General features: G+C 43.5%; 1 protein-coding gene across 1 annotated transcript in view; it reads left to right on the top strand.

The window, feature by feature from the left end:
* Positions 1-4,572: 4,572 nt before the first annotated feature.
* The window catches only part of LIMCH1 (LIM and calponin homology domains 1), a 338,591-nt gene continuing 318,182 nt past the window's right edge, over positions 4,573-24,981 (top strand). The window contains exon 1 of the mRNA XM_060091444.1: positions 4,573-4,668. Coding sequence (XP_059947427.1) covers positions 4,573-4,668 — 96 coding nt within the window. The remainder of the gene's footprint in view (positions 4,669-24,981) is intronic.

Below are 24,981 nucleotides of genomic sequence, written 5' to 3'. Positions count from 1 at the left end.
ATGAAATGCACCCTTCAGGGAGCTGAACTGACCAAGGGCCCCAGCAGTTGTGCTCTGAAATCCATTGCCATGTTTGCATTGAACAGCATTTCCCACTGAGCTGCCCCCAGCCAGTTACTAAATATAGCAGGGATACAGCAGGAATACTAAGGCAGGCTTGTTTCTAGGAGACCCAGGACTCTTCTGGTGGCTGACTTTGGTTCAAGGACCTTCTGATGGCCTTGCTGAAGCTTCCTTGGACTGAAAGGCAGCCTACAGCAAGGTTTCTACCTGACCTTCCTTCTCCTCTCTTCACTCAGGTCAGACTGCTTGTGCTCTGATTGTTTTCCCAGCATTTTCTCTCACAGTCATTTCCCTAATAAAATCCTTGCACCTTTAATTCCATCTTGGTGTCTGTTTCTCAGAAGACCCAGACTGTCACACTAAGTTTGACCTCAAAACCCATGCTTTTACAAAAATAACTAAGTACGGATTAAGTATCTAAATGTAAGAATGACAACTATAAAACTTAGAAGAAAACACAGGCATAAATCTTCACGACCTTGGATTAGGCAATGCCTCCTTAGATATCACACTAAAAGCACAAACAACAAAAGAAAAAAACAGATTCATTAGACTTTGTCAAAATTAAAAACTTCTGTGTTTCAAAGGACAGGTTCAAGAAAGTGAAATGTTAACCCACAGAATGGAGAAAATATTTGCAAATCATATATCTGATAAGTGACTCCTACCTAGAATATATAAAGAATTCATAACTCAATAGTAAAAAGAGAAACGACAATTTAAAAATGGACAAAAATCTGAATAGACATTTCTCCCAAGAAGATGTCCAAATGGCCATTATGTACATGGAAAGATGCTTAACATCATTAGTCATCAGAGAAATGCAAATTAAAACCACAAGGAGATACCACTTCACACCCTCTAGGATATCTGTAATCAAAAAGTTGGAAAATGACAAGTGTTAGCAAGGAGGTGGAGAAATTGGAACTCTTTTACACTGTTGGTGGGAATGTAAGATGGTGTAGCTATCAATACTTTGGAACACGGTTGGTAGCTTATCAAAAAATTTAAACATAGAGTTATCGAATAACCCAGCAATTCTACTTCTTGGCATATGCCCAAGAGAAACCAAAACATATGGCCACACAGAAACTTGTACATGAACGTTTAGAGAAGCATTATTCATAATAACCAAAAAGTGGAAACAACCCAAGGCCCTATCAACTGATATACAAAATATGGTGTAGCCATACAGTGGCATGTTATTTGTCTATAAAAAGGAATGAAGTACTGATACATGCTGCAACATGGATGAACCTTGAAAACATTCTGCCAAGTGAGAGAAGCCACACACAAAGGACCACACCTTGTATGATCTCATTTATATGAAATGTCCAGAATAGTCAAATTTATAGAGACAGAAAGTAGATTAGTGGTTGCCAGGGCTTGGGGGCATGCGAGGTTAGGGGGATAACAGCTACAGGGTATGAGGTTTCCTTTTTGGAGGGATTAAAATGTTCCACAATTAATGTGGTGATGGTTGCACAACTCTGAATATACTAAAAAACACTGAACTATACAGTCTAAGCGGGTGGATTGTATGGTATGTGAATGATATCTTAAGAAGTCTGTTACCAAAAAATCCATGCTCTTTGAATACATTATATCCCTCATTTGGCATTTACCATATATTGTCTTATAGTTTTTTTCCTAATCAAAATGTTGTTTCACACCTCCCAAGTAGTGATGATGATCTCTGAATTGTAGGGTTTCTTCCAGATTAGTTTTCTTCATTATATTTTTCAGATTTTTTCCAACAAGCATTACTTTTATATATGAAAACTAGACTATACGAAATGAAAATTCTGTGTGTCCCTTTGTGGATTCTTCTGATGCTAGTACAATTTCTTACACATAGTAGGTGCTTAACAATGATTTATAAATATTATTGATAATGACGCTAGGTTTGAACTCTATTATGGATTTAAGTCTTTAGGTCTTTGGTAACGTGAATTTGTTATTGGTAGCAGAGTTCAGGAAAAGCAGATGTCACCTTGTGATTATAAACCTGAAAACACTTAGAAAGTACTGAAAGAAAAAATATGCTTTAGTACGAATGCCAATTTTGATAGCAGATACTTCAGGCATATGGTGGATTTAACTTTTATACTCGTTTTCAAATGGATGCAGATATGTCATTTGGGTCAGCAGGCTTCCCCTACTCCTAGTCACCGCATGCAGTGGAATCGGCCCAAAGTGGCATCTCATGTCAGTGTGCTGCATCATTTTGCGAATTATTTTACTTTACCATGTTTCTTCATGGAGACAAGGTCATCTTCTGACTATATTTTACTAACCCTTTTCCTCTGCTTGCCTTCTTCACTCTTCTTTATAACTTCTCCCTCTCGTCCTTTCTGGAAGGCAGGACGGGAGGGAAGCTCAGCTGGCTTGTACTGAGCAGTAATTATATGCCAGGCCCAGTTTTGGTCCTTTCACATTCAGAGATCCTGTTTGTTCCTCACAGTGATTTGCTGAAATGTTGCCATTTCAACCTCATTTGAGATGAGGAAACTGAGGCACATAGTGTAAGCGGCAGAGCCTGGACTGGGACTAGTAAGGCAGCTTGGTGTGCGGTTAAGAGCAGATCTGGCGCCAGGCTGTCTGGGCTTGAATCAGGGTTTCACTGCTCACCAGCTGTGTGACACCCCTCTCAGTCCCCAGTTTTTTCATAGGCATGGTAATAGTGTATCTTACAGGGTTGAAATAGGGAATGAGTTAGTCAATTATTTGTAATGCACTTAAAACAGTGCCTGGCACAATTCAAGTGCCATGTAAGTGTTTTAAAAGTAAATAAACTAAAGCCTGTCTGACTCCAAAGCCAGTAATAGTGGAATCTCAGGCCTGCTTTTTGTTCCATTCTCCCATTATAGCAGCAGAATTAGACAAAGGCTAAACTTGGACTCTGAACAGAAAAGAGACTTAGCTGCTGAGGCACCCACGGACTTCTTGCCCTGCCCACTGTGGTCTGGCACCCCCCATCTTGCCTGTCTCTCCCATGCTATCATTCCCACCTGATTCTTTGCTCACCACACTCCAGTAACGCTGGCTTTCTGTGGGTTCCATGAGCCCTACCAAGCTTACTTCTACCTCGAGGCCTTTGCACCCATCTGGAAATGTTTCTCCAGATTTTTGCATGATTAACATCTTCCTCATTCATGTCACCTCATCACATCATCTTGTCAGGAAAACCTTCCTTGATCATCATTTGGGCTCTCAGGCAAAACAGCAGGCGTGCTCACATAAAGGTGGCTGAGAAGAGTTTATTAAGAGACCATTAGCAGGGAGTGGGCAGGCCAGAAACCAGAATAGGATGGGGAAGGCTTTACACCCGCTGGGCCTGGGGAAGTGGGGTGGCACAAGAGGAGACCGGGAACCTTCAGAGAACAAGGAGAGGCCCCAGACAGAGTGGCAGCCTTGGCGGAGTGGTGCCGCCCGTCCCCCAGCCTTTTGCAGAAGAGGCAGCAAAAATACCCCCACTTCCCTCTCCTCCAGCCTGCTGACCTCCTGCCTCCCTCCCATCACCAGAAACTGGACTCACAGGCCAGCCTCCCAGGTGAAGGTGGAGAGGCAGTCCGAAGTTAGCCAATACTCTCTTCCCAGGTCATAGCCGATCCTTTCTCCTCTTTTATCTTCTTAGCATATATTACTCTCCACCATTACCTTCTTTTGTTTTACCCCATTCCCTCTAGAATGTAATTATTTTGAGGGCGGGATCTTCCAGTTCTTCCCTCCCCTTCCCTATCCTTTTTTCATCTCTGTATCCCCAGCGCATAGTAGGTGCACAATAAAGATGAGTTAAATCAATCAACAGACTGGGACACAGGTAGCTTGCCCGCAGAGAAAGAAGTTTATAAGGGTCGTTTATCTTTTTGTTTTTTTTCCTTACAAAAAGATCAGGTGACTGGACATCCCTGGCATCGGGTCAGAGGGCTGCGCCTCTTGCCCCCCACTTCTGCGGCCGTGAGTGGGGGACAGCAGGTGCGGGCGGCCACTGCTAGGCTGCGGCAGCGCGGGCTCCCCCGGGACGCGTGCGCCCAGCTCGTCGCGCGTCTCCCACGTGCAGCCCGACCCGCTTGCCCCTCCGCAGCCGGCGCGCCGCGGGGACGTGCGGGGCGGCTGCCCGAGTCCCTCTCCCAGTCGCGTCGTGGGGAGGGAGGGAGACACCCAGTGCTCACTCTCGGTTATTTTTAGTTGGTGGCTGACACCCCCGCCCCGGAGGGGGTGGGTGGAGCGGGCAGAGGAGGTGGGGAGGAGGGAGCTCCTGGCGCCTCCGCGCTCGCTCCCGCGGCGACTCACGGCGCGGCCGAGCCGGGCGGCGCTGGGAACAGCTGCGGCGGCGTCCTCGGCGGCAGCGCGGCTCTCCTCCGGGACCTGCGCCGCGAGGGGGAGGGGCGGGCAGGGGAGGAGAGCGGGCGGGCGGGAAGGGGCGGGGAGCGCGCTCCTGCGGCGGCGGCGGCGGCCGTCCTCATCCCGGCGGCCCAGCGCTTGAGTGGACGCGGGGCTTCGCAAATGGCTTGTGCCGCTCTCGGTCTGGAAGCTCTTCAGCCCCTGCAGCCTGAGCCGCCCCCCGAGCCCGCCTTCTCCGAGGCGCAGAAGTGGATCGAGGTAGGTGCCCGCGACTGGCGGGGGCTTTGCAGAGGCAGTCCGGAGCCACCGACCTGCACACACACTGACGACAGGTCCAGCCTCGCCTCCCCCCACTTTCTTTTGCCAGCTGCTCCGGGGCACCCGTCAGGGCCTCGAGCGAGCTGCGACCCCCTGACGCTTTGTCACTGGCGTCTCGGGTGAGGGTGGGCGCGAAGGGGGGACACTGCGGTCTAGCTGTGCGTGTGGGGGGCAGGAAGCGGTCCCCTGAGCCTCCATCCCTCCTGCCCGCCAGCCGCGCAAATCTCAGCTCCTGCCGCTTTCAGGCGCTGCCAAAGGAAGCGCAGTGCGAGCAGAAGCGCCGCAAAGCCTCATTATGCGCGAGCCCCCGGTGTCCTTGCCGACGCAGCATGTCGGGGGTCCTGCTCCCAGTCCTACCTCCACCCGTTGGCTCCCTCTCCCCGCCCTTCCCGAGCGGAGTTGTGCGTGTCTCCACGGAAGCGCATACCCACCGGAGCCTCTGGCTGTATTCCTGGCACCGGGTCAGGTGTGAGGCTGGCACAGCGCAGAGGGCCGGGGAGCCTGCAAGACCCACCTGCGAATGCGCCATCCGCAGAGACGTTGCCCAGCCATTGGCAGCTCCCACTCCATCGCAGAGGCGGTGGGACGGGCTCCCAGGTGCTGGGTACCCGGCCCCGTTGGCATATTTCACTTCTTAAATGACTCGGTGGCAGGCCAGGGAAATCACTGGAGCTCTCGGCTCAGTCCAGGAAGCGCTCGCTGGGCGATCCTGATTCTCGATGTTTATCTGTAGATGCAGCTTGGTGGCCCTGCGCTCCCGAAATCAAGTGTCTGCGGGGGTCAGGACGCTAGGAGGTTGCGAGCGGGGAAAGGTGACCCATTATGATCCGTGCAGTGAGCCTCTGTTTTGCGGCTGGCGGCCTTTCTTGAGGCTTAGTGGAAGGCGAATTTGACCATCTTTTCCTCAAGGACAGGGCAGCTCTCCCTCCCTGGTAGTTCAAAGGAAGATATGTACCGCTAAGTCATGATCCAGCAATGGTGAAGCCTGTTAGTACTCAGACTGTCACTTAGTGACACCCTTGATGCTGCTGGGGTAACAGAGCTACGATGGTACAGATTTAAATCTGCTGAGATGCCTGGAGAAACCACCCTCACTTAATGCTGCTCTAATGCTCCAGCCACAGGCCTGCACCTTACAGGGTTAACCTGCTTCATACAAGCAAGAGTGTCAGGCAGAGTTTAGAAAGATCTATTTAAAAATAGGGTTAAAGAAACAGAAGAATAAACTCGAGGCTCTATTGCTAAAAGCCCCAGTCATGTCTCTCATAATTTGATGGCTAATGAGCAGATGAGAAAAAGACCTTGGCTTTTTATTTGTGAGATGTGGTTGGCACGGCTTGGGCTGTGACAGGTGCTTTCTCTGTGCTGCATACTTGGGCTCACAGGACATACAGGAAACATTTGTAGTCACTGGCTTGGTTGAGAGTTGGAGAGCTGTGTTTTTCATGTTCTTGAACTTTAGAAGTCTCAGGAGAGATTTTGGATGTGGATGGTGATGAGGGGAGGGTATAAGAGGAGAGCACTGTACGGTTCTTGAAGGCAAGCGGTTTATTCCCCATTTCCTTAATTGTAAGTAACACGGGCATACATACTATACTTTAAAAAAATGTATTGTGGGATCAGTTGCACGCAGGAAAGTGCACACATCTCAAGTGCACACCTCCATGAATTTTCACCTAGGTATATAGTACTCTAGCCCCCACTTAGATTACGGTCTAAAACATCTTCTTCAGCCCAGGTCACAGTCTGTTTTCAAGTGGGGGTATATTTCAAGCTAAATATTATGCAGTGCAGAATATCAGCTTTTGTCCTGGTTCCACAGGTTTAAAAACAAGAAGGGCTTCCTTAAGAAAGCAGGGCCCCATTGGGCCCTATAGACAGTTGGGCATTGTTTTTGATGCTTTACCAGATCTACCAATTTGAGAATGTGAAAGCCGTAACGGGCAGTGCGTGGCTTTAGGACGAAGCAGTCGTGGCGCTGTGCGTGTGCATTATTGAAGCGGCCTATCTCCTTTCAATCGCGGAGTTGGGTTTCACGGAAAGGAGAGCTTCCCCTCCCAGGCTGTATAAAAAGGTGTTTGCTCCGGGGAGAGATAGAGACCGTCCCTCTTCCTTCCCGGAGATTCCTCTTGAAATGTAAATGCCGCGTCTGCAAACCGGGGGAACCTAGGAGCAGTAACAGATGGTTCTGCGCGCAGTTGCCCAGTGAACAAAGATTCCTCGGCTAATATAGCAATAATGTAGTACTTAGTGCGAGCCGAGTTCCCAGGGGGACTGTTATCTCGAGACAATTGCATCTCCTTTAGGGGCCCCGTTGTCTTCGGCAACATCCTCATTGGTAGGGCTTTGTTTTTCACTTTTATTCAGTTGGTGATTAAATTTCCCACAGCCTTTTTTTTTTTTTCCTTTTTCTTTTGAGTAGTCAGGAATTTCACCCTTTCAGAAAAATGTTCCCTTGGGTGCAGCAGGTTAATAAACAAACTTTGCAGTTTTTCTCTCCTCTTCAGTCCCTGGTCTTCGTTGAGTCATGGATTGGTGAGAAAACTCTTCATTCTTAATAAAGGCTCAGGGAACAAGCTCCAGGAGATAACTTGTTAGTGAGGAATTTCTCTCGGCCTGCAGTCTTGGCTGTTTGAGGGCTGTGTTACTGGGCAGGAAACTGTGGCCTGGGAACCATGCCCCCGTCTCACCCCACCCCCAGCTTCTGCCTTGGCTGGCAAAGGTGAAAGCCCTGACGGAGGTCACAGGCCAGGTGGGAACAGTTCCATAACACTTCCAGCGACTTTTTATAGCCGTCGGAGCAGACTACGTGTCTTAAGGTGGCTTTGGGGAGACTCCTGAAGGAAACAGCAAACTTCACATATTAACTCTGGCTACCAGCAGGCAGGGGCCTAATTTCCTTCCACATTCCTTTTCTAGAAGGCCTTCCAAAGCAAAGGGGCAGTGAGTGCAGCACAGCGGTTAGAGGTCAGGCTTTGGGGCTGGGCAGCCTGGGTTGGAATCCCAGGTGTATTGCCTTCTAGCTGTGTGACATTGGACAGGCTGTGTTTCCTCTTCTTTTGGTTCTAAATAGTTTCTTTGAAAGCTAGCGCTAGTCGTTAACAACAGCAAAAATAACAAAGAGATATTGTTCAAAGCATCTGTAAAACAGGGGTACTAATAGTAGCTTACCTACCTCGAAGGAGTGCTGTGAGAATGAAATAAGTTAATACATTTAAGATGCTTAGAACAGTACGCAGCATTTAGGATGTGCCGGTTAAGTAGTGGTCATTATTATTATTACCATTATATTACTACTGCTATTAATATCACTACTACCATTACTACTATAGTACTGCTACTATTACCACTGCTATCTTTATTAATACTGTTATTGCTATTATTGCTGTTGTTTCTATTGTTGTTAATAACAACTACAGCTGATTTTGGAAGAAAATCTTCAGAACCCTGAGTTTTTTAGTGTAAAAAATATAATTCAGTTGTCTACTGACCTAATTCTATTGTCTTACCTTATTAGCTTCAGATACCTGGACTAGAAGTTAAGTAGGTGTTGTGTGTTACTCTGACTTGAGTTAAAAGAGATTTAGGCATCAGAGGAAAACCAGTAATACCAACTGATAAGATGATCCTGATGGTCCATTAAGGTTTAGAAAATTATTCCTCAATACTGTGTTGACGATTTAAGTTTAACGCATAGTCTTCGTTAACCAAACTCCAAGCAGAATGCTCAATTCCTCTCTTCTTGCACACAATCCAACATTAAATTGTTAAACAAATGGTGGTTGTCTGAATATTCAACTCCAGTGTAGCAGTGTTTTGTTCATTGACACTGTGTCAACTCCCTGTAGAAGAAGTCCCCCATTTATTTTCCTTCCTCCTTCCTCCCTTCTTTTTCCTCTTTCCCTCCCCCGCCGCCCCCCTGTGATGGTAGTTATTGAGTTACAAGACTATGTTAGCAGGTAGATGATTCTAATTTTCTTGGTCTCCCCCCTCCCCTTTGCTTCTCCACCCACAAGACTGTTTATCTGTTCTAATCTGTAGTTCTTCTCTGCAATGCCAAACACTTTCTGGAGAAACAGATGTCGCTTCAACTCAGTTTCAGTTGTGATTTGGAGCAAGTTGCCAGGGCTTTAGGGAGGGGTTGGAAACTTCAACCCAACTCAGCCTTACTTCTCAACTTGAGACGTTTCTGGACTCCTTTAACTTTAATCATAGCATGCCTGTGGGGCTTGGTGCTGCATATAATCTCATTTGTGACCTAATCCGTATTTCACATGAGTGGGAACTAGTACTGGGAGAGATCAGTTCATCATTTTGGGTCATCTCCCCCCTGCCCTGCCCACATATAATTGTTTTCTTATTCAACTGGGACCTGCTTTTGAAGATTAAAAGCACCGAGTGTACCTTAGCTCTCCAAGACTGAAAGCTGTTGTATTGTTTGGCAGTTGGGAGAATTTATCTGTAGCCTTTGAGAGAATGTAGCATTTGGTGGCCAGGAACATACGACATTTGCGATGTAATGATGAATGAACATATGCCATGAGTTATATAGTCATTCTAATTCTCCTTCTCTGTCAGGACTTGATGACTCTTACATCATTTTACTACAACAAAGATTTAACTTTGCATATGGTTCTCTACTCTGCATGGAGAGCTAGGGAAGAGGAAGAAAAACTTTTCTGGCTGGCTCAAGAAAGGAGTGGTGGTCTGAATAGATATGGAAATGAGAGCAGGCAGCATCATTCTCACAGTGACATTTAAATAGTCTAGCTTGTTTGTATACAAGGGCTGCTATGACACAATGCTGTCACGTGGTAGGAGAACAGTGAGGTCCCACAGATTTGGGGAAAGGGGAAGTGGAGTGGGAGGTGGGGCTGGCTCTTCTGGCCCCAGCATCTCCCTGGAAACCAAGTTTGCATCAGGCAAGCTCCAAATGAGCAGACTGAGCTCCGGCCACCAAGAGGGCGGTAGAGTGGGGGGTGTGTCCCCAGCAACTGGATCTCTGGGTCCCCGGCTCTCTATTGATGGATGACAATGGAGCCGTGATGTGGACATCTGGCCGGTGATTCTGTGAGTGGCAGTTGGTGCTAGGTGGGACCAGGCAGCTCCTGGAAATTGGCCTGGAAACTTCTCTTTTTGCTTTGGACTATCCTGAAACTTAAAAGTGTCATAGCTAGGGGTAACATGATAATGATAAAGATGGTGATGAAACCAGTGCTCATGATGATAATAGCTGATATTTATTGAGTACTTACTATGTGTCAGGCACAGGGTGAAAAACTCATTCATCCCTTATAAGTAAGTACTGTTATTATCCCCATTTACAGGTGAGAAAACATCTTCCCCAAAGTCACAAGTAAGTGGCAAAACTAGGACTTTAACTGAAAGCATCCTTTCTTAACTTCTACAAATATATGTACCCAGATATCCAAAATTTACAGCTGAAGACATTGTGGCTTCCAGGAATTAGGAGACTTGCTCAGGGTCACCTAGTCAGGAAGTGCTGGTTAGAGTCAGTATTCGAAACCCAGGCTGTCTAACTTGGAAGCCCTTGTTATCTTTTTAAAATTTTTTAAAATTTTTATTGAAATATAGTTGATTTACAATGTTGTATTTGTTTCAGGTGTACAGTAAAGTGATTCAGTTATACATATATATATATAAACATATATATATATATATTTTACATCCTCTTCCATTATAGGTTTTTACAAGATATTGAGTATAGTTCCCTGTGCTATAAGTAGGTCCTTATTGGTTATCTATTTTAAACATAGTAGTGTGTATATTTTCATCCCAAACTCCTAATTTATCCCTCTTCCCCCCTTCCTTTTGGTAACCATAAGTTTGTTTTCTATGTCTGTGAATCTATTTCTGTTTTGTAAATAAGTTCATTTGTATCCTTTTATTAGATTCCATGTATAAGTGATATCATATGATATTTGTCTTTCTCTGACTTACTTCACTTAGTATACAATCTCTAGGTCCATCCATGTTGCTGCAGATGGCATTATTTCCTTTTTTATGGCCGAGTAATATTCCATTGTATATATGCACCACATCTTCTTTACTTATTCATCTGTTGATGGACATTTAGGTTGCTTCCATGTCTTGACTACCGTAAACAGTGCTTCTATGAACATTGGGGTGCATGTGTCTTTTCGAATTATGTTTTTCTCCAGATATATATCCAGGAGTGGGATTGCAGGATCATACCTATGTGTGAAAATTTCTGTAAGGACTGAGCTTTCTGTCCCTCTGACTGTGCAGAGGTTCCCCCCACCCCTGCCTTTTTTCTGAGACATGATGTGGATTTCAGAAGCTATGGCTCCCTAGTTTGTTTTTCTTCACAGTTTGTACCTTTCTGCTGCCAGGACTGAGGGGCTGTCCTCACTGGGACAGACCTTACATTGGGTGGGGGAGGGGCGGGACACCAGGTAGGTGGTGCTCCCAAGGCCCTCAGGCTCTGCACCTTTGCTGGCTGCCTTCACACCTCACTTTGCTAAGGCGGAACTGGGCAATGGCATTGTCTGTAGTACAGAGTTGCTAGAATCCGGTTTCTGTCTCCTGTTGTTACAGCTCCCACTCACTCCATTGAAGTTTTATTAGGGCAAATGGCCAATAAGTAAGTAATTAGTTTAAAAAATTTTTTAAAAGCTTGCTGATTCCTTAACATACGATTATTTAAGGGGACAGATATTCTAGAATATTTTATGTTTATGATATTAGGGACTATGGCTCTCTTGTTACAGTTTAACCTCCAATGGCTGTTCCATATGGGGATGCATAAATGCATAGTCCATGTGTGCTTTAGCATTTTCTAATGGAGAAGTTGAGTAGCTGTATTATTCCGTACTTTACCTTCCCCAGAGAGTTTGAGTAAAGACCTACTACCTGTGTGATCTTGTGCTCCAAAACACAAAAGGCTATGGGTGCAAAGGGCTGTCTCTTCCCCATGCTGATGTGTTTAAGCGCTGTCGGCACATCTGTCTGAGGCCTTTGCCACAGCTCCTTCACTCTTACCTGAGAGTTCTCCTGTTTGGACAGGAGCTCACCTGGGAACAGTTTTGTTGTTGAGTTCAGCCAGAGGCAGATCCTTCCAAGAGAGGAGATTGATGGCCTCTCCTGCAGGTATCCCGGTCCCATCCTGAAGAACTGAAGGGTCTAAACAAAGTAGCTCTGTGACGTCTGGGAATCTTGGCTATAGTCAGCATCCCTGTCACCTACATTCCAGTCTAACCCTAGTCATTTCGGCCTTTATTTTCATGGTTAAGGACTGAATCGCTTAACACTGGTTGATTTTTTTTTTCTACTTTAATAGCTATATCAAAACTTTTTTTTTAACATTGGTGGATTTTTGACTAAACTACTTTCATTGGAGCTAGATTTTTTAATTTTTTTGAAGCCCAGTTCACTCTTCCGTTATTTAGAAAACTGTGCAATACAATTGTATAATATTTCCCCTCATTTGTTCCTAAGGATGTGTGTGTGTTTACTTTTGAAGCAAAGGAAAGGTATCAGATAGGATCTTTTTGTGGGGGGGAGGGTAGAGTGGGAAAAAGAAGGACTTCAGTGCAGGCAAATGAGGAAAGGAAAGGATAACAGAACTTTATTTTTAAGTAATTGAGAAATATAAAAATAGCCTAAATTAGAGGGTTACTAGAAGATACAGGAAAAAAAATAGTCCTTGAAAAAAAAATAGTCCTTATAAAAAGACTGATGGAATATTGGAAAGACTTCTGCCTGGACACGGGGACATGTTATATCTCTCTTTGCAAAGAAGAATGATGTCATGGAGTTCAGCTCTGCCGTGGTAAAATTCCATGTTTGCAGTGTTGAAAACGATAATCCCAAAGAGATGCCCTCATGTAGCTAACCCTGATGGGGTTGCCATCGAATCTCAGGGAATTATCTTTGGCATAGGGGAAAAAAACAAGGTGACGTCATAAAACATGCACCTAAGGAATATCTTGGCTGACATCTTTTCTCACTAAACTTATACTATCAGCAAAACTGTATCCTTTTATTTATGCTGGGACCTTAAGGATAAAATATTGGTTAGGCTGAGAAAGCTCCATGTTTCCACGGCTCTGCATTCTGACTGTGACAGTTACAGCCATTGTAGGAGGCAGCTCGGCCTCCTGGTCAACCTTAGAAGTTAGGGATGTACCCCACCCTTCTATTCCTAAATAGCCCATTAGGAGACCATGTGAGAATAGACCTACACTTGTTTTTGTTTTTTATAAAAGTGAAGGGCAGAAGGGCTTTTTAAAATGTTTACATCCCAGTACTGTTATAAAAAGTCCTCAGCCTTATTTTTTACCAAGTGGGACACTAAGTGAGGAATTGAAGTTATTTATTGTGGAGTAGACGGCTCTCTTTTCCTCTCCTAAGAAATATTTTAAAAAATGATATTCAAACAATTATTTTATTCTAATGGGAAACTGAATGAAGGCTAGGATAGGCTCAGTCAAATGGTTTAAGATATGAAAATAATTATTTGGGATGCTTGGCTGTCACTCACTTATAAGTTCACTTCAGCATAAACACTAAAAATAAGCATTAATGGTGAAAATAAGCATTAATGTGTGAAAGTGTTTTAAACAAATTTTAATATTCATTACCTGAAAAGTGTTAACTAAGCTCCAACCATATACCAGGCATAGTGCTGAGAACCAAGGTTAGGTGGCGAACAAAATAAACATGATTCCTGCCCACAGGAAATGCACAGTGTAGTTGTGGTGTGTGTGGGGTAGAGCTTAAACAATAAATTCATAATAACAAATTGGGATAATTGCTATGACAACAAAGAATGGGGGACTTAAGAGAAAAGGACTTTAAGCAGACAAGGACTCATAGTGAAAGTAATATTTAAGCTGCGACCAGCGAAGGGTGCTGAGCAAGGGAATTAGACTGATGCTAATTTATTGAGATAAGAGCTTGTGTGTACACACAACACATGCTTTTATGCTCTTATAGTTTTCCAGGTGTGTATGTAGGGGAGGGGGCGGAGAAGGGAGCTGAGTCAGAAATTCTCAAATATTCTTGCCGGCCACTCAGAGTGGGGTTTGCATGATGGTCTACATACCACTTAGGACCAAGGCACAATAAATCAAGAGACCCTCTTCTCGGAGAAATGGCAGAGAAGACTTCGGGATTTACATTTAAGCTTGGACTCTGGGATTAAAATTCTTACACAGAATAGGGGCTGTAGACGCTGCATTCCACTCTGAAGTGAGAAGGGACTGCAAGAAACCTGCCTACTTTTCAGTGAGTAAGCAGAGCAATTTTGTGTGAGACTTCGGGTGGTGACCCACAGATGTCCTTTGATTTGGGAACTTGTCTCCCAAATTCCTCTGAAAGAAGGTGCTTTATAAACGAATAAAGTCACATGTCAACTGGGAGCCCCAGAAATTGTAAACTCTGTGACTTAGGTTCCTTTTACCACTAGATCCCCTTCCTCATCATCCAACGTGGCTGCTAGAGATTCATCATCACGTCACCTTTCCAGGAAACAAGATAGAGGAAGGGAAAATGAAGAATGCATCTTCTCCTTATAAGATGTCTTTTAGAAAAGTCTTCCTGACACTTCTGGTTCCATTTTATTGCCCAGAATTTCAGTAACATAGCCGCTCCTGATTGCAGGGGAGGGTGTAATGTTTCCATGTAATAATCTGGGTTCTATTCCTTAGGAGAAAGGGGAGAATGGTGGTTGAGGTAGGGGCACCCTGGAGTGCCCCTTCTCCACTTCTCCAGGGACAAATCCTTCCAGACAGGGTTTACATATGACCGCCTCTGAGGCAGACTCGCTGATTCCTTTAAGCCCACTAATCCTTCTCTGTGCACACCTGACATTTAGAATTCACCTCTGTTAGAAAATCGTCATATTTCATTGTAATGAATATATCGTTGCTTGGGATCTGCCTACTTTGATAAACCCCACAGCTCTTGTGGCCAAGGTCTGGGTTCTTAGTGATCGTCCCACTCCTCTTCAGTTTATTCACTTTGCTCCCCATTAGGGCCTCAGAGCCATATTCCCCACTGCCCGAGAGATTTCTCAGTGAGCTTGTGCCCAGCTACGATTGCCTGATTGGCACTTGGACTCTGCCGTGGCAGAGAAAATAGACTCTGTTGCTGCCCTGACAGGAAGCAATTTTTTTTTTTTTTAAAGACTGATTAAAAAAAGCAGTTTACCCAGTAGTTGCCTGGAGACAGTCAGTGATTGGACACTTGGAAAGTGATTCCACTCTTGGCTCTTAGGTAGGTGATATCAGTTGAAGGAACTATTTAGGAGGCCACCCTTCCCCTCAGGCTGGACTGGACTGGTGCAGGGCTCACTGCACTTGGCATTTCTGTCTGCAGGGCTGGAGAGCAGACATCTCCTTTCTTTAAATAAACATGCTCCCCAGCATTCTGCCCCGGGACTCTCACCCCCTCTTTCTCTCCCCACCTCTGCCAATCAGTCAGGCTCCTCTCTCTCCCCTGTTGTAGGATCTAGCTAAAGAAAAAGCACAGAGGAATTTTATTGTAGTGGTCATCTGTATGAGTTCTTATTAGATAGGTATTTTTAAAAGGACAATACCCCGTAAAAACTAATGACCAGCAGCTGGTATTAATAAGTGACTATGGCTATGACCATTCATTGTCATGACCCAATGGAAACACTGAGAACTGGCATCCTCTCTGCCTTTCCTACAGAAAATTAAAAAAGGAGCTTGTGGAGCTGAATGTTATCAACCAACAGATGTGGTTGCCGCCTGTTTCCTCAGGAACCTTGCAAGATGTCATAAATAGGAGGGGTGGGTGACAAGTGGAAGCCTGATTCATCATGTTGCAAGAGTTGACGGAATGTGATAATGTAGTGATAAGGTAGCTAGTTCAGTGACAAATAAAAATAATAATAGTTAGCACACTTATAGAGCACTTATCTTGTGGCATTGCTAGTCCAGGTGCTTGAGTTACTATATAATGCAATGTAATGTAATGTAATGTAACACCTAGCACTGTGCCCAGCAGATAAGGTGCTTCTCAGGTAAGCACCATTTTATGCCCATCTTATCAATACATGATGGGAAAACTGGAGTACAGAAATGTTAATTGATCTGCCTGAAGTCACACAGTTAATAAGTGGCAGAGCTGGGATTTGAATCCAGGCAGTTTTGTTCCAGAGCTTGAGCCTGGGCTGGTGACTGCTATGCTCCAGAAGGAAAAGCAAAACTTCTAAAAGGATCATGATCCCAACTATCTAAGCAAGCAGGTGACCTGCCTTCCCTCTGGCTTCCTCTTTCCCTTAGCAGCTGTTTAGTGGGCATCTTCTGTGTGCATGGTTCTGTTAGTTGCTAGGAAACAGTTCCATCTCTGTGATTCCTGAGCACATTTTGTGGAACTGGAGCCCTTTCATTGCTTTTAAAAAGATAAATTTTGGCAGGCGAATGGTTACAACTATGATGAAAAACCATTACAGGAGCAGAATAAACCATAGCCGATGGGTGGAACGATTTTTACTTCCTTTGTCTTCACCAGTCTCTTTCCCTCTGGTTGAAACCTGGCTCGCCATCTGTGTTCAAGTAGTCCTGGAACAGAAATTATTATTAACAGGAGGAAGAAAAGCATGTGTAGTTAGTGTGTGTTCCTGCTGGCTGCTCTACATTTGTCATCCTATTTAGTCCTTGTGTAACACATATCTGTGGCCCACCGAACCAGTTCAAGGGTCTTTACTGTGCCTGTTCCAGTAAGTTTTAGTCATGTTAAGGCTGGCAGGCAAGTTGGTCAGGACTCTGATCCGATGTGGCTCCAGGGCCCTTAAATGATGCCCCTCGCAATGATACTTCTCTTGGCTCACACATCTGGTACCTCCTGGTCGCAGCTCCACTCAGACCCCTTACCCGGCGTGGACCCCTGGTGTTCTGAGCAAATACAGTTGGCTCTGCCATAATTTATGTTTCCGTAGTGTGAATTATCTCATATGCAGTTGAGAAATAGGGTGTGATGCTTTTAAGATGCAAGTTGCAGTGGTTTGTATGAGATTTTTCTTAGCACCTTAGTATTTTGCATCACCAATTAGCAGTAATTGAAAGCAAAGGAGGCTAGTGGAAGTGAACGGGGGAGGCGATGGCACCTTGTTCTTGCTCTGGGCTCCATTTGGCTTTGCACTTATTAAAAATTCTGATTTCCCCAGATATTTGTGTGTTTTATCTTATCTCCATAATGCAGCAGCTTCAGTCTTTCCTCACATGCTTTCCATACTGCTCCCTTGCCCCACCCCACCTTTTTGGTAAAATTCCCGTATTTATTCTATAATAGGAAATAGAAAACATCTTTTTATCTGTGCTAGTAATTCTCAGTTTCTATTGTTTCTGTGAGTGTTCTGGTTACAAAGTTGAATGGGATTTGAGCCTTCTGCCCAACTCTAAATTTTCCATAAGCCCTGTTATATTTTAGTGTTTGATTTTGCAAAATATGAGGTTTTTGGTTGTTTGTCTTACTTTGGGACATTATTGATTCATTTTTAGGAATGTGCGTTGTTGTTTTATAGTAGAAATACTTGGATCTTAATGTCTGTGCAGACTTACTGACTCTCACTCACAGGCTCACACACACACAGATGTATAAAACAACAGCAGGAAGATTCCTGATGCTGGAATTGAGGATCTTGGGTCCTAAGGAAACATTTTTAGGAACTTCACATTTCCTATCTACTGTCAGATGACCTTGGACAACATTCCTCAGAGAAGCTCCTACTGATTTTGGAGAGGTGGTGGAATAGTGCATTTTTTTTTCCTGAGGCATTTTTCTTTGGGATTTTATGCCTTGGTAGTACTTAGAGCAGTGTCCTTCTCCCCAAGGGAACCTATGAGAATGATTTGTTGTGGGCGAGAAGCTCTTGGAAATGAGGCGAGTTGGAAATGAGGAAACTGAGACTTGAGGGTAAGTGTAGGTGGTTTGTCCGGAGGGTTGTTGGCTTCTAGGCTGCGACTCGTGTGGCCTTCCTGAGCCAGTATATACATATTGGCAACTTGTCTCAGTTTGGGACGTTATTCGTTCATTCATTGTATATTTACTGAGCATATCCTAAGACCTCAGGAGCAGATGAGACAAACGTGATCCCTGCCCTCGTGAAGTGACACTCTTCCAGGAGAGACAGACCCTGAACACAGAATTCTGTGTGTGTGTGATGCACATTCAGAGCCGGTTGTGTAGACATGGAGAGGGTTGGGCCTCATTTGGTCTGTGGGGTCTCAGGCGGCCTCTCTGAGGAAGTGCTGTCTAAGCTGAGACCCAAAGAATGAGCAGGGACTGGCCAGACAAAAGAGAGCAAGAAATTGTGTTCCAGGTGGAGGCTGAGGGGTGTGTGAAGACTCCAAAGAAAGCGTTGGAGGAGCCCAGTGAGGTGGGTGTGTCGGAAGTCAGGGCGAGGGAGGTGTGGGATGAAGCTGGAAGGCGGGGTGGAGGGAGGGCTGCTCAGCTTGGTGCAGCAGGTGGGAGTCCTCAGGGCTGTCTGGCCCTAGCCTGGGGCCATGGCTGGCTCTCTCTTGGACGACAGGGACCAGATTTTCTCCACCCTTCCTCAAATTATCATAGTTCATGATAATAATTTGTGAGGGCTTGGGACTTCCCTGGTGGCGCAGTGGCTAAGAATCTGCCTGCCAATGCAGGGGACACGGGTTAGAGCCCTGGTCCGGGAAGATCCCACATGCCGCAGAGCAACTCAGCCCATGCGCCACAACTGCTGAGCCTGCATTCTAGGGCCCGTGTGCTACAATTACTGAGCCCACACGCTGCAACTACTGAAGCCCACGCACCTAGAGCCCATGCTCTGCAACAAGAGAAGCCACCACAATGAGAAGCCCGCGCAATGAAGAGTAGCCCCGGCTCGCCGCAACTAGAGAAAGCCCGTGCACAGCAACGAAGACCCAACACAGCCAAAAATAAATAAATTAAATAAATTAATTAAAAAATAGTAATAATTTATGAGGGTGTATCGCCTATGGCCCTATTCTAAGCATTTAACTTCTCAACCATCGTGTGAGCTAGGGGCAAACTCTTATTACTCCCATTTTACAGAGAGATAAGTAAATAGTCGAAGGTCACACAGTCATTAGGTGGTGGAGCTGATCTTCAAACCCAGGCAGTCTGGCTGCTTTACCTCTGCTAGTAACCACCATGCTGTGGGATGTGATACAGGCTTGTCACCAAGGGCAACCTTGAAGGATATTGGTGATGGGGGGTGGGGGGCAGTAGTGAAGAGGTGGGGTGAGGTGGAGATGGGGATGATGCCCCAGGATGCTGGAGGCCTGTGTTGGCTTTAGAAATGTTTTCAGTATTTTTAAAGAAACTCCCCAAATGAATCTCTTTACCCAATACACTGCTTGACAGTTGCTGCTACCTGGAAAAGGGAGTGATTTTATCCAGATGAGACCCTAGGCATCTCTCTAACCCTACATTCTAATGCATATGTCATGGTCTTGGTTCCCAAGTGGCCTGATGGACCCTGGGGTTGCTCTGACATAATAAACCACTGACTTTTAACTTGCATCAAGAGTTGTGAATTGTATAATGTGTTAAAAATGTTTTTTTTATTCATTTGGCTTTTATTTGAGTGTGTTTAGTAATTTTTTTCATTCAAACATTCTTTTGTGTGTTTTAGTTAGTATTCTGATGGTTGCAACAAACAGAAATCCAACCTAAACTGGCTTTAGAAAAAAGATGGTGTATTGGCCTATTGACAGTCTGGAGGTAGATTCCTACTTCAGATGAGGCTGACTCAGCAGCTCAATGGTATCAGTAAGGACAAGGATTCTCAGCCTTTCAACTGTGCTGTACATTGCATGGCTTTATGCTCTGGCTTTATGTAATATATCCATGCCTGCCCTACACCATTCCAGAAAGTCCAGGCTTTTCCATTTGAGGACTTGGTGGGACAAGAGCAATTCCAGTCCTCATATTCTCTTTACACCCTCTGGCCACAGAAAGGAGACACAGCCCTCTTTCATGATCACCAGGGGAGTGGATCAGTTGGTTAGCTGAAGTCAGTCGGGGTCCACCCTGGTCCATCCCTACCACTGGCTGCTACCCAACAGTGAAGTGGTGAATTCCCTAAAGGAAAACCTAGGAGAAGTAGATGATGATGAGATCACCAATAAACGTTACCAGTATTTTAATTAAAATGCGATAATATATAGGAATGCATACGTGGGTGGCAAGACTATAGAGAAAAACAAGGAAATAGTTAAAAAACTGAGAACAATAGCTATTTCTTGGAGGTGAGTTTGGGATTATAATCTAAGATTCGTTAAAAAAGGCATTAATAGATTGTTTCATTCCTATTTTTAGAAGATTAGAAAAGGGTCGGTTTCAGAGATATCACTGAGTGTCAGGGGCCCAACCCAGCACTTAAGTGGTTCTACTAGGTGTAAAAGTGTGATTGAGTGAATCAGATTGATTTTGAAGTGTTGATTAAAAAGTAATGTAACTCACACAACTTAATAGCAAAACTACAAACAACCTGATTAAAAAATAGGCAGAGGAACTGAATAGACTTTTTTCCAAAGAGGACATACAGATGGCCAACAAGTACATGAAAAGGTGCTCAACATCGCTAATCATCAGGGAAATGCAAATCAAAACCACAATGAGATATCACCTCACGCTTGTTAGAATGGCTATCCTCAAAAAGACAATAAGTAACAACTGTTGGTGAGGACGTGTAGAAGAGGGAACCCTTATGCACTGTGGGTGAGCATGTAAATTGGTGCAGCAACTATGGAAAACAGTATGGTGGTTCCTCAAAAAATTAAAAGTAGAACCACCATATGATTCAGCAATTCCACTTCTAGGTATTTTTCCAAAGAGAACAAAAACACTAATTCAAAAAATATATGTATCTGTGTGTTCATCACAGCATTATTTACAATAGCCAAGATATGGAAACAACATAAGTGTCCATCAACAGATGAATGGATAAAGAAGATGTCATACGCGTGTGCGCGCGCACACACACACACACACACACACACACACACACACACAGTTGAATGCTACTTAGCCATAAAAAAGATCTCACTATTTGTGACAACATGAATGGATCTTGAAGGCATTATGCTAAGTGAAATAAGTCAGACAGAGAAAGACAAATATTGTATGAACTCACTTATATGTGGAATCTTTATAAAAAAAAGTTGAACTTGTGAAAACAGAGAGTAGAAAAGTGGTTGCCAGGAGGTGAGTGTGGGGGAAATAGGAAGAGGTTAGCAAAAGGGTACAAACTTTCAGGCATAAGATGAATAAAGACTGAAGATCTAATGTATAACATGGTGACTGTAGTCGATAATACTGTGTAATTGAAATTTGCTAAGAGAGTAGAACTTAATGTTCTCACCAAAAAAAAAAAAAAATCCCATATATATGTGTGTATATATACACACACACACATATATATAAACAAATATATAAATAAATATATGAGGTAACAGAATGTGTTATGTAATATACACACACACACACATATATATATATATAAACAAATATATAAATATATGAGGTAACGGAATGTGTTAACTAGGTGGGAGGAATCCTTTCACAATATATATATACATATCTGTATCAAATCATCACAACGTACATTTTAAATATCTTATAATTTTATTTGTCAATTATATTTCAATAAAACTGAAAAAAATAACATAAAAAGGTCCAAACTGGGTACTTCAATTCTCCTTTTTTCTCAATATATATTGACCTTTTTACTGAATTATAAAAGAGCAGCTTTTAAAAAATGTTAGAAATGAAAGTATCCAATACCAGAATCTGATTTGTTTTCCTCATTAAATTTCATATTCCTCAGGTAAGGATGTATTTTGTGGAGGCTGAAGCCTAGAAATAGCAAAACCACACAGTTGCTGTTTGCTGGAGAATGCTCGGCCCTGTGCCTGTGCACTCCCCAGGCATGTGGGCCTTCTAAAAGTGGGTACGGCGGCTGTCACCCACTGATCCTCTGGCTGAGTGACCCAGATTGGCACAGCGCAGCTGGATCCTATGCAAGCCTGTATGGGAAAGAGGAGGGTAAAAATAAAAACCGGTTGGACAGTTTAGGCGGAGTCAGGGTACTTGAAAGCTCACTGGTAGCTTTGCTAGTCCTTGGTCAGATTTTCACTTTTTTTTTTAAGGGATAGTACTGGTTACAGGGACAGTTTCCTAGGTTTCTTAAATGGTAAAATAATTTCATATAGCACAGCAAAACACAGTCTAAGTTGCTTTTTTCTATATGTAGAAAATATGTTTTTTGAGTTTAGAATATTTTGCCTATGAGTTTCTTATTTATCCCACTATTCAACATTGAAGTCTTTAATAAAACTTTTTTTCCAAAGACATCTCTTTAATGGAATTACTCTCTGAAATAAGACCTCTCTCTCTTTGATAATAGAGTGAAATGAGCTTGTCATTATAGGGTTTTTAAAAAAACAGTTTTCTTTGTTATAAAAAGAAAGAGTAATAGTGTTTAAGTATGGTGTCAATTATCTAATGAGAATAGTTTTTCAATCCTGTCATTTTTTGGATTTTGAAATTTCTGTTTTAAAGTGCGGATTTGCTAATTTTTGAAGCTCTGGTCCTTATTAGTGGAAATTTCGAGATTTTTATTTTTGGCATTTGACCAATATATTTTGTTAAAGTGCAAAAGCAAATTCTGTGTCACGTTTTCCTCAGTTACTGATAGCTTTGAAGCATGTGACAATTTTTTTCCTCCTGAATGCTTTGTGTCTTTTAGTGTCAGCATCTGTCTGTGATCTGTAGATTGAAAATTAAATCCCCAAATGGACTTTGCCTTGCAATAGCAATATAGAAGAATATTAAGTATTGATATTTAAAATATATGGTGATATATGGAGAATGTGAGTATAAATTATTTTTAAAATAAAATTTAAAAAAGATCTCAAAATACCCTTTTGGAGACACATCTTTTTAATGCAATGTTTATATCATTAATGCTAGTTTGGAACAAGAGTTCTAAGAATTTTCTTACATATCATTTATTAAGTTACTCATTATTTTGAAATCTACTAAGAGACTAATAATGCCTATGGATATCTTTTGGCGGTGATAGAAATATTCTAGAATTAGATAGTGGTGATGTTTGCCCATTTATTTATAGTACTTAGTGGAAATAGTAAAATATTCTGAATTAGACATCTAAAAGAGTGAGTTTTATGTTAAAAAATCTATTAAGAGCTCTTAATGTTGTTATAACTATTCTCAAGATGTGTAAAAAACACGTGAAATTAAGGTATATATTAATTAACGCTTGGTACAGCAGTGCAGTGTGACACACCACCCACTAAAACTCACAGCGGCAGATAGCAATCTTTTTTGGCTCAAGGTTCCAGTGGTCTGCTGGAGCAGTTCTGCTTCAAGCTCTGGGTTCGCTGCACTTGGGTCAAGACTGTGGGTTGGGTTCAGATCTGCTTCATGTGTGTTTGTTCTCCTTGGACCAGAGGCTACCTGGGAGATGTCTTCATGGCAAATGAATGACAGGTGCACCAGAGCCCAGCCAAATCATGCAATGGATTTAAATTCTCCACTTGCATCACATCTACTCACATTCCACTGCCAAAGCAAGTGATGTGGCCAAGTCAGTGAGACAGGGAAAGACATTTTGCTCACAGTAGGAGGGGAGGGGAGTGAATATTCTTCAAACAATACTCCAGTCTATCACAAAGTGTTTGTGGTTCCTCGTATCCACAAAGGGAGAAGAGAACATTTCTCCCTGGGTAGGGATCAGTATCTTTGAGGAGATGGGCATTGGGTTGAGTCTTGATAAATGAGCAAGTGTTGTCAGTTGGATGGGGAAGGTAAGGGTGAGGAGAGATGAGAGCAAGTGTTGGAGAAGGGCCTTCTAGATCATGAGAGCAGCTTGAGCAGAGAGATGGCGATTTGCAGGAGCAGGGTATGTTTAGGAAGCAGCAGGGCCAGAGTATAGCATTTGGAAAGGGCTGCTGGGAGAAAAGACTGGGTCCTATCAATGAAGACCTTGTGCACCATGCCTTAGGGTTTGGTGTTGGAACTAAAAGGGCTGGGCTATGGAATCAGACAGCCTGCGTTCAAAACTTCACCCTTCCATTTACTAGCTCTGTGACTGTGGGGAACTTACTTAGCATCTCTGTGCCTTAGTTCATCGTCTGTAAAATGGTAAGACTATTCTCAGTGTCTACCTCATGAACTGTTAGGATCAAAAAGTTAACACACAGAAGGCCCCTATAAAAGTACTTGACATATATCAAGTGCTTAATAGGTGTTGGCAGCTATTAGTATTTTTATTTTTCAATTTTTTAAAAATTTATTTTATTTATTTTCATTGCACCAGGTCTGTGTTGCTGCAGGCAGGTTCTTTAGTTTCGGCTGGTGGGCTCCTTAGTTGCAGCTCACGGGCTTCTTGGTTGTGGCTCGTGGGCTCCTTAGTTGTGGCATGCATGTGGGATCTAGTTCCCTGACCAGGGATCGAACCCCCGTCTCCTGCAGTGGAAGGCAGATTCTTAACCACTGCACCACCATGGAAGTCCCAGCTACTAGTATTTTTAAATGGAGTTTAGATTTTATCTTTAAACAATAAGGAGTAACCAAAAGTAAGGAAGGGACATAATTATATTATGTTTTGGGAAGATGACCTTGGTGGCAAGGAAGAGAATGATTATGGTAGTCAGTACTGAAGGAGGGAAGCCAGAGGTGATGATGGCAGCAAAGTGGGAATGAATGGGAGAGACATTAAGGATATAACATTGATGAGATTTAGTGACTGAATGGATGGGGGAGGTGAGAGAAACAGAGAAATTGAGAGTGACTCCCAAATTTATGTCTTGATCAACTGGGTGGTTTGATTTCCTGAGATAGGGAACATAGGAAGAGGAGTGATGTGAGGAGAAAGAGGATGAGTTCAGGTTTGAATGTGTTATTGGAGGAGCCTATGAGACATTCAAGAATGTTTAAGAAGCAGGGTCCTTTGGCTGAAAGAGGACAGTGTGAATTGCTTTGAGTGATTGCAGTGATTTAAGGCTTGGTGGGAGGTGTAAAAGCTGGGAGAGGGAGTGTAGATTATCATTTCGTGGTGCTTGACAGCAACGAAAGGAGACAGCTGTAAATAGCAGGGAGAGAGGAACATAAGGTTTCAGTAGGATTTGTTTTGTTCTGTATTTGAAGATGGGAAAGACTTGAACGTATTAGATGGCTTTGAGAGAGGAGGAGGGGAGACATTGATTGTATAAC

Source organism: Mesoplodon densirostris, chromosome 1 (genome assembly GCF_025265405.1).
Source record: "Mesoplodon densirostris isolate mMesDen1 chromosome 1, mMesDen1 primary haplotype, whole genome shotgun sequence".
Lineage (NCBI taxonomy): Eukaryota > Metazoa > Chordata > Mammalia > Artiodactyla > Ziphiidae > Mesoplodon > Mesoplodon densirostris.
This window is presented reverse-complemented; position numbering and strand designations above follow the sequence as displayed.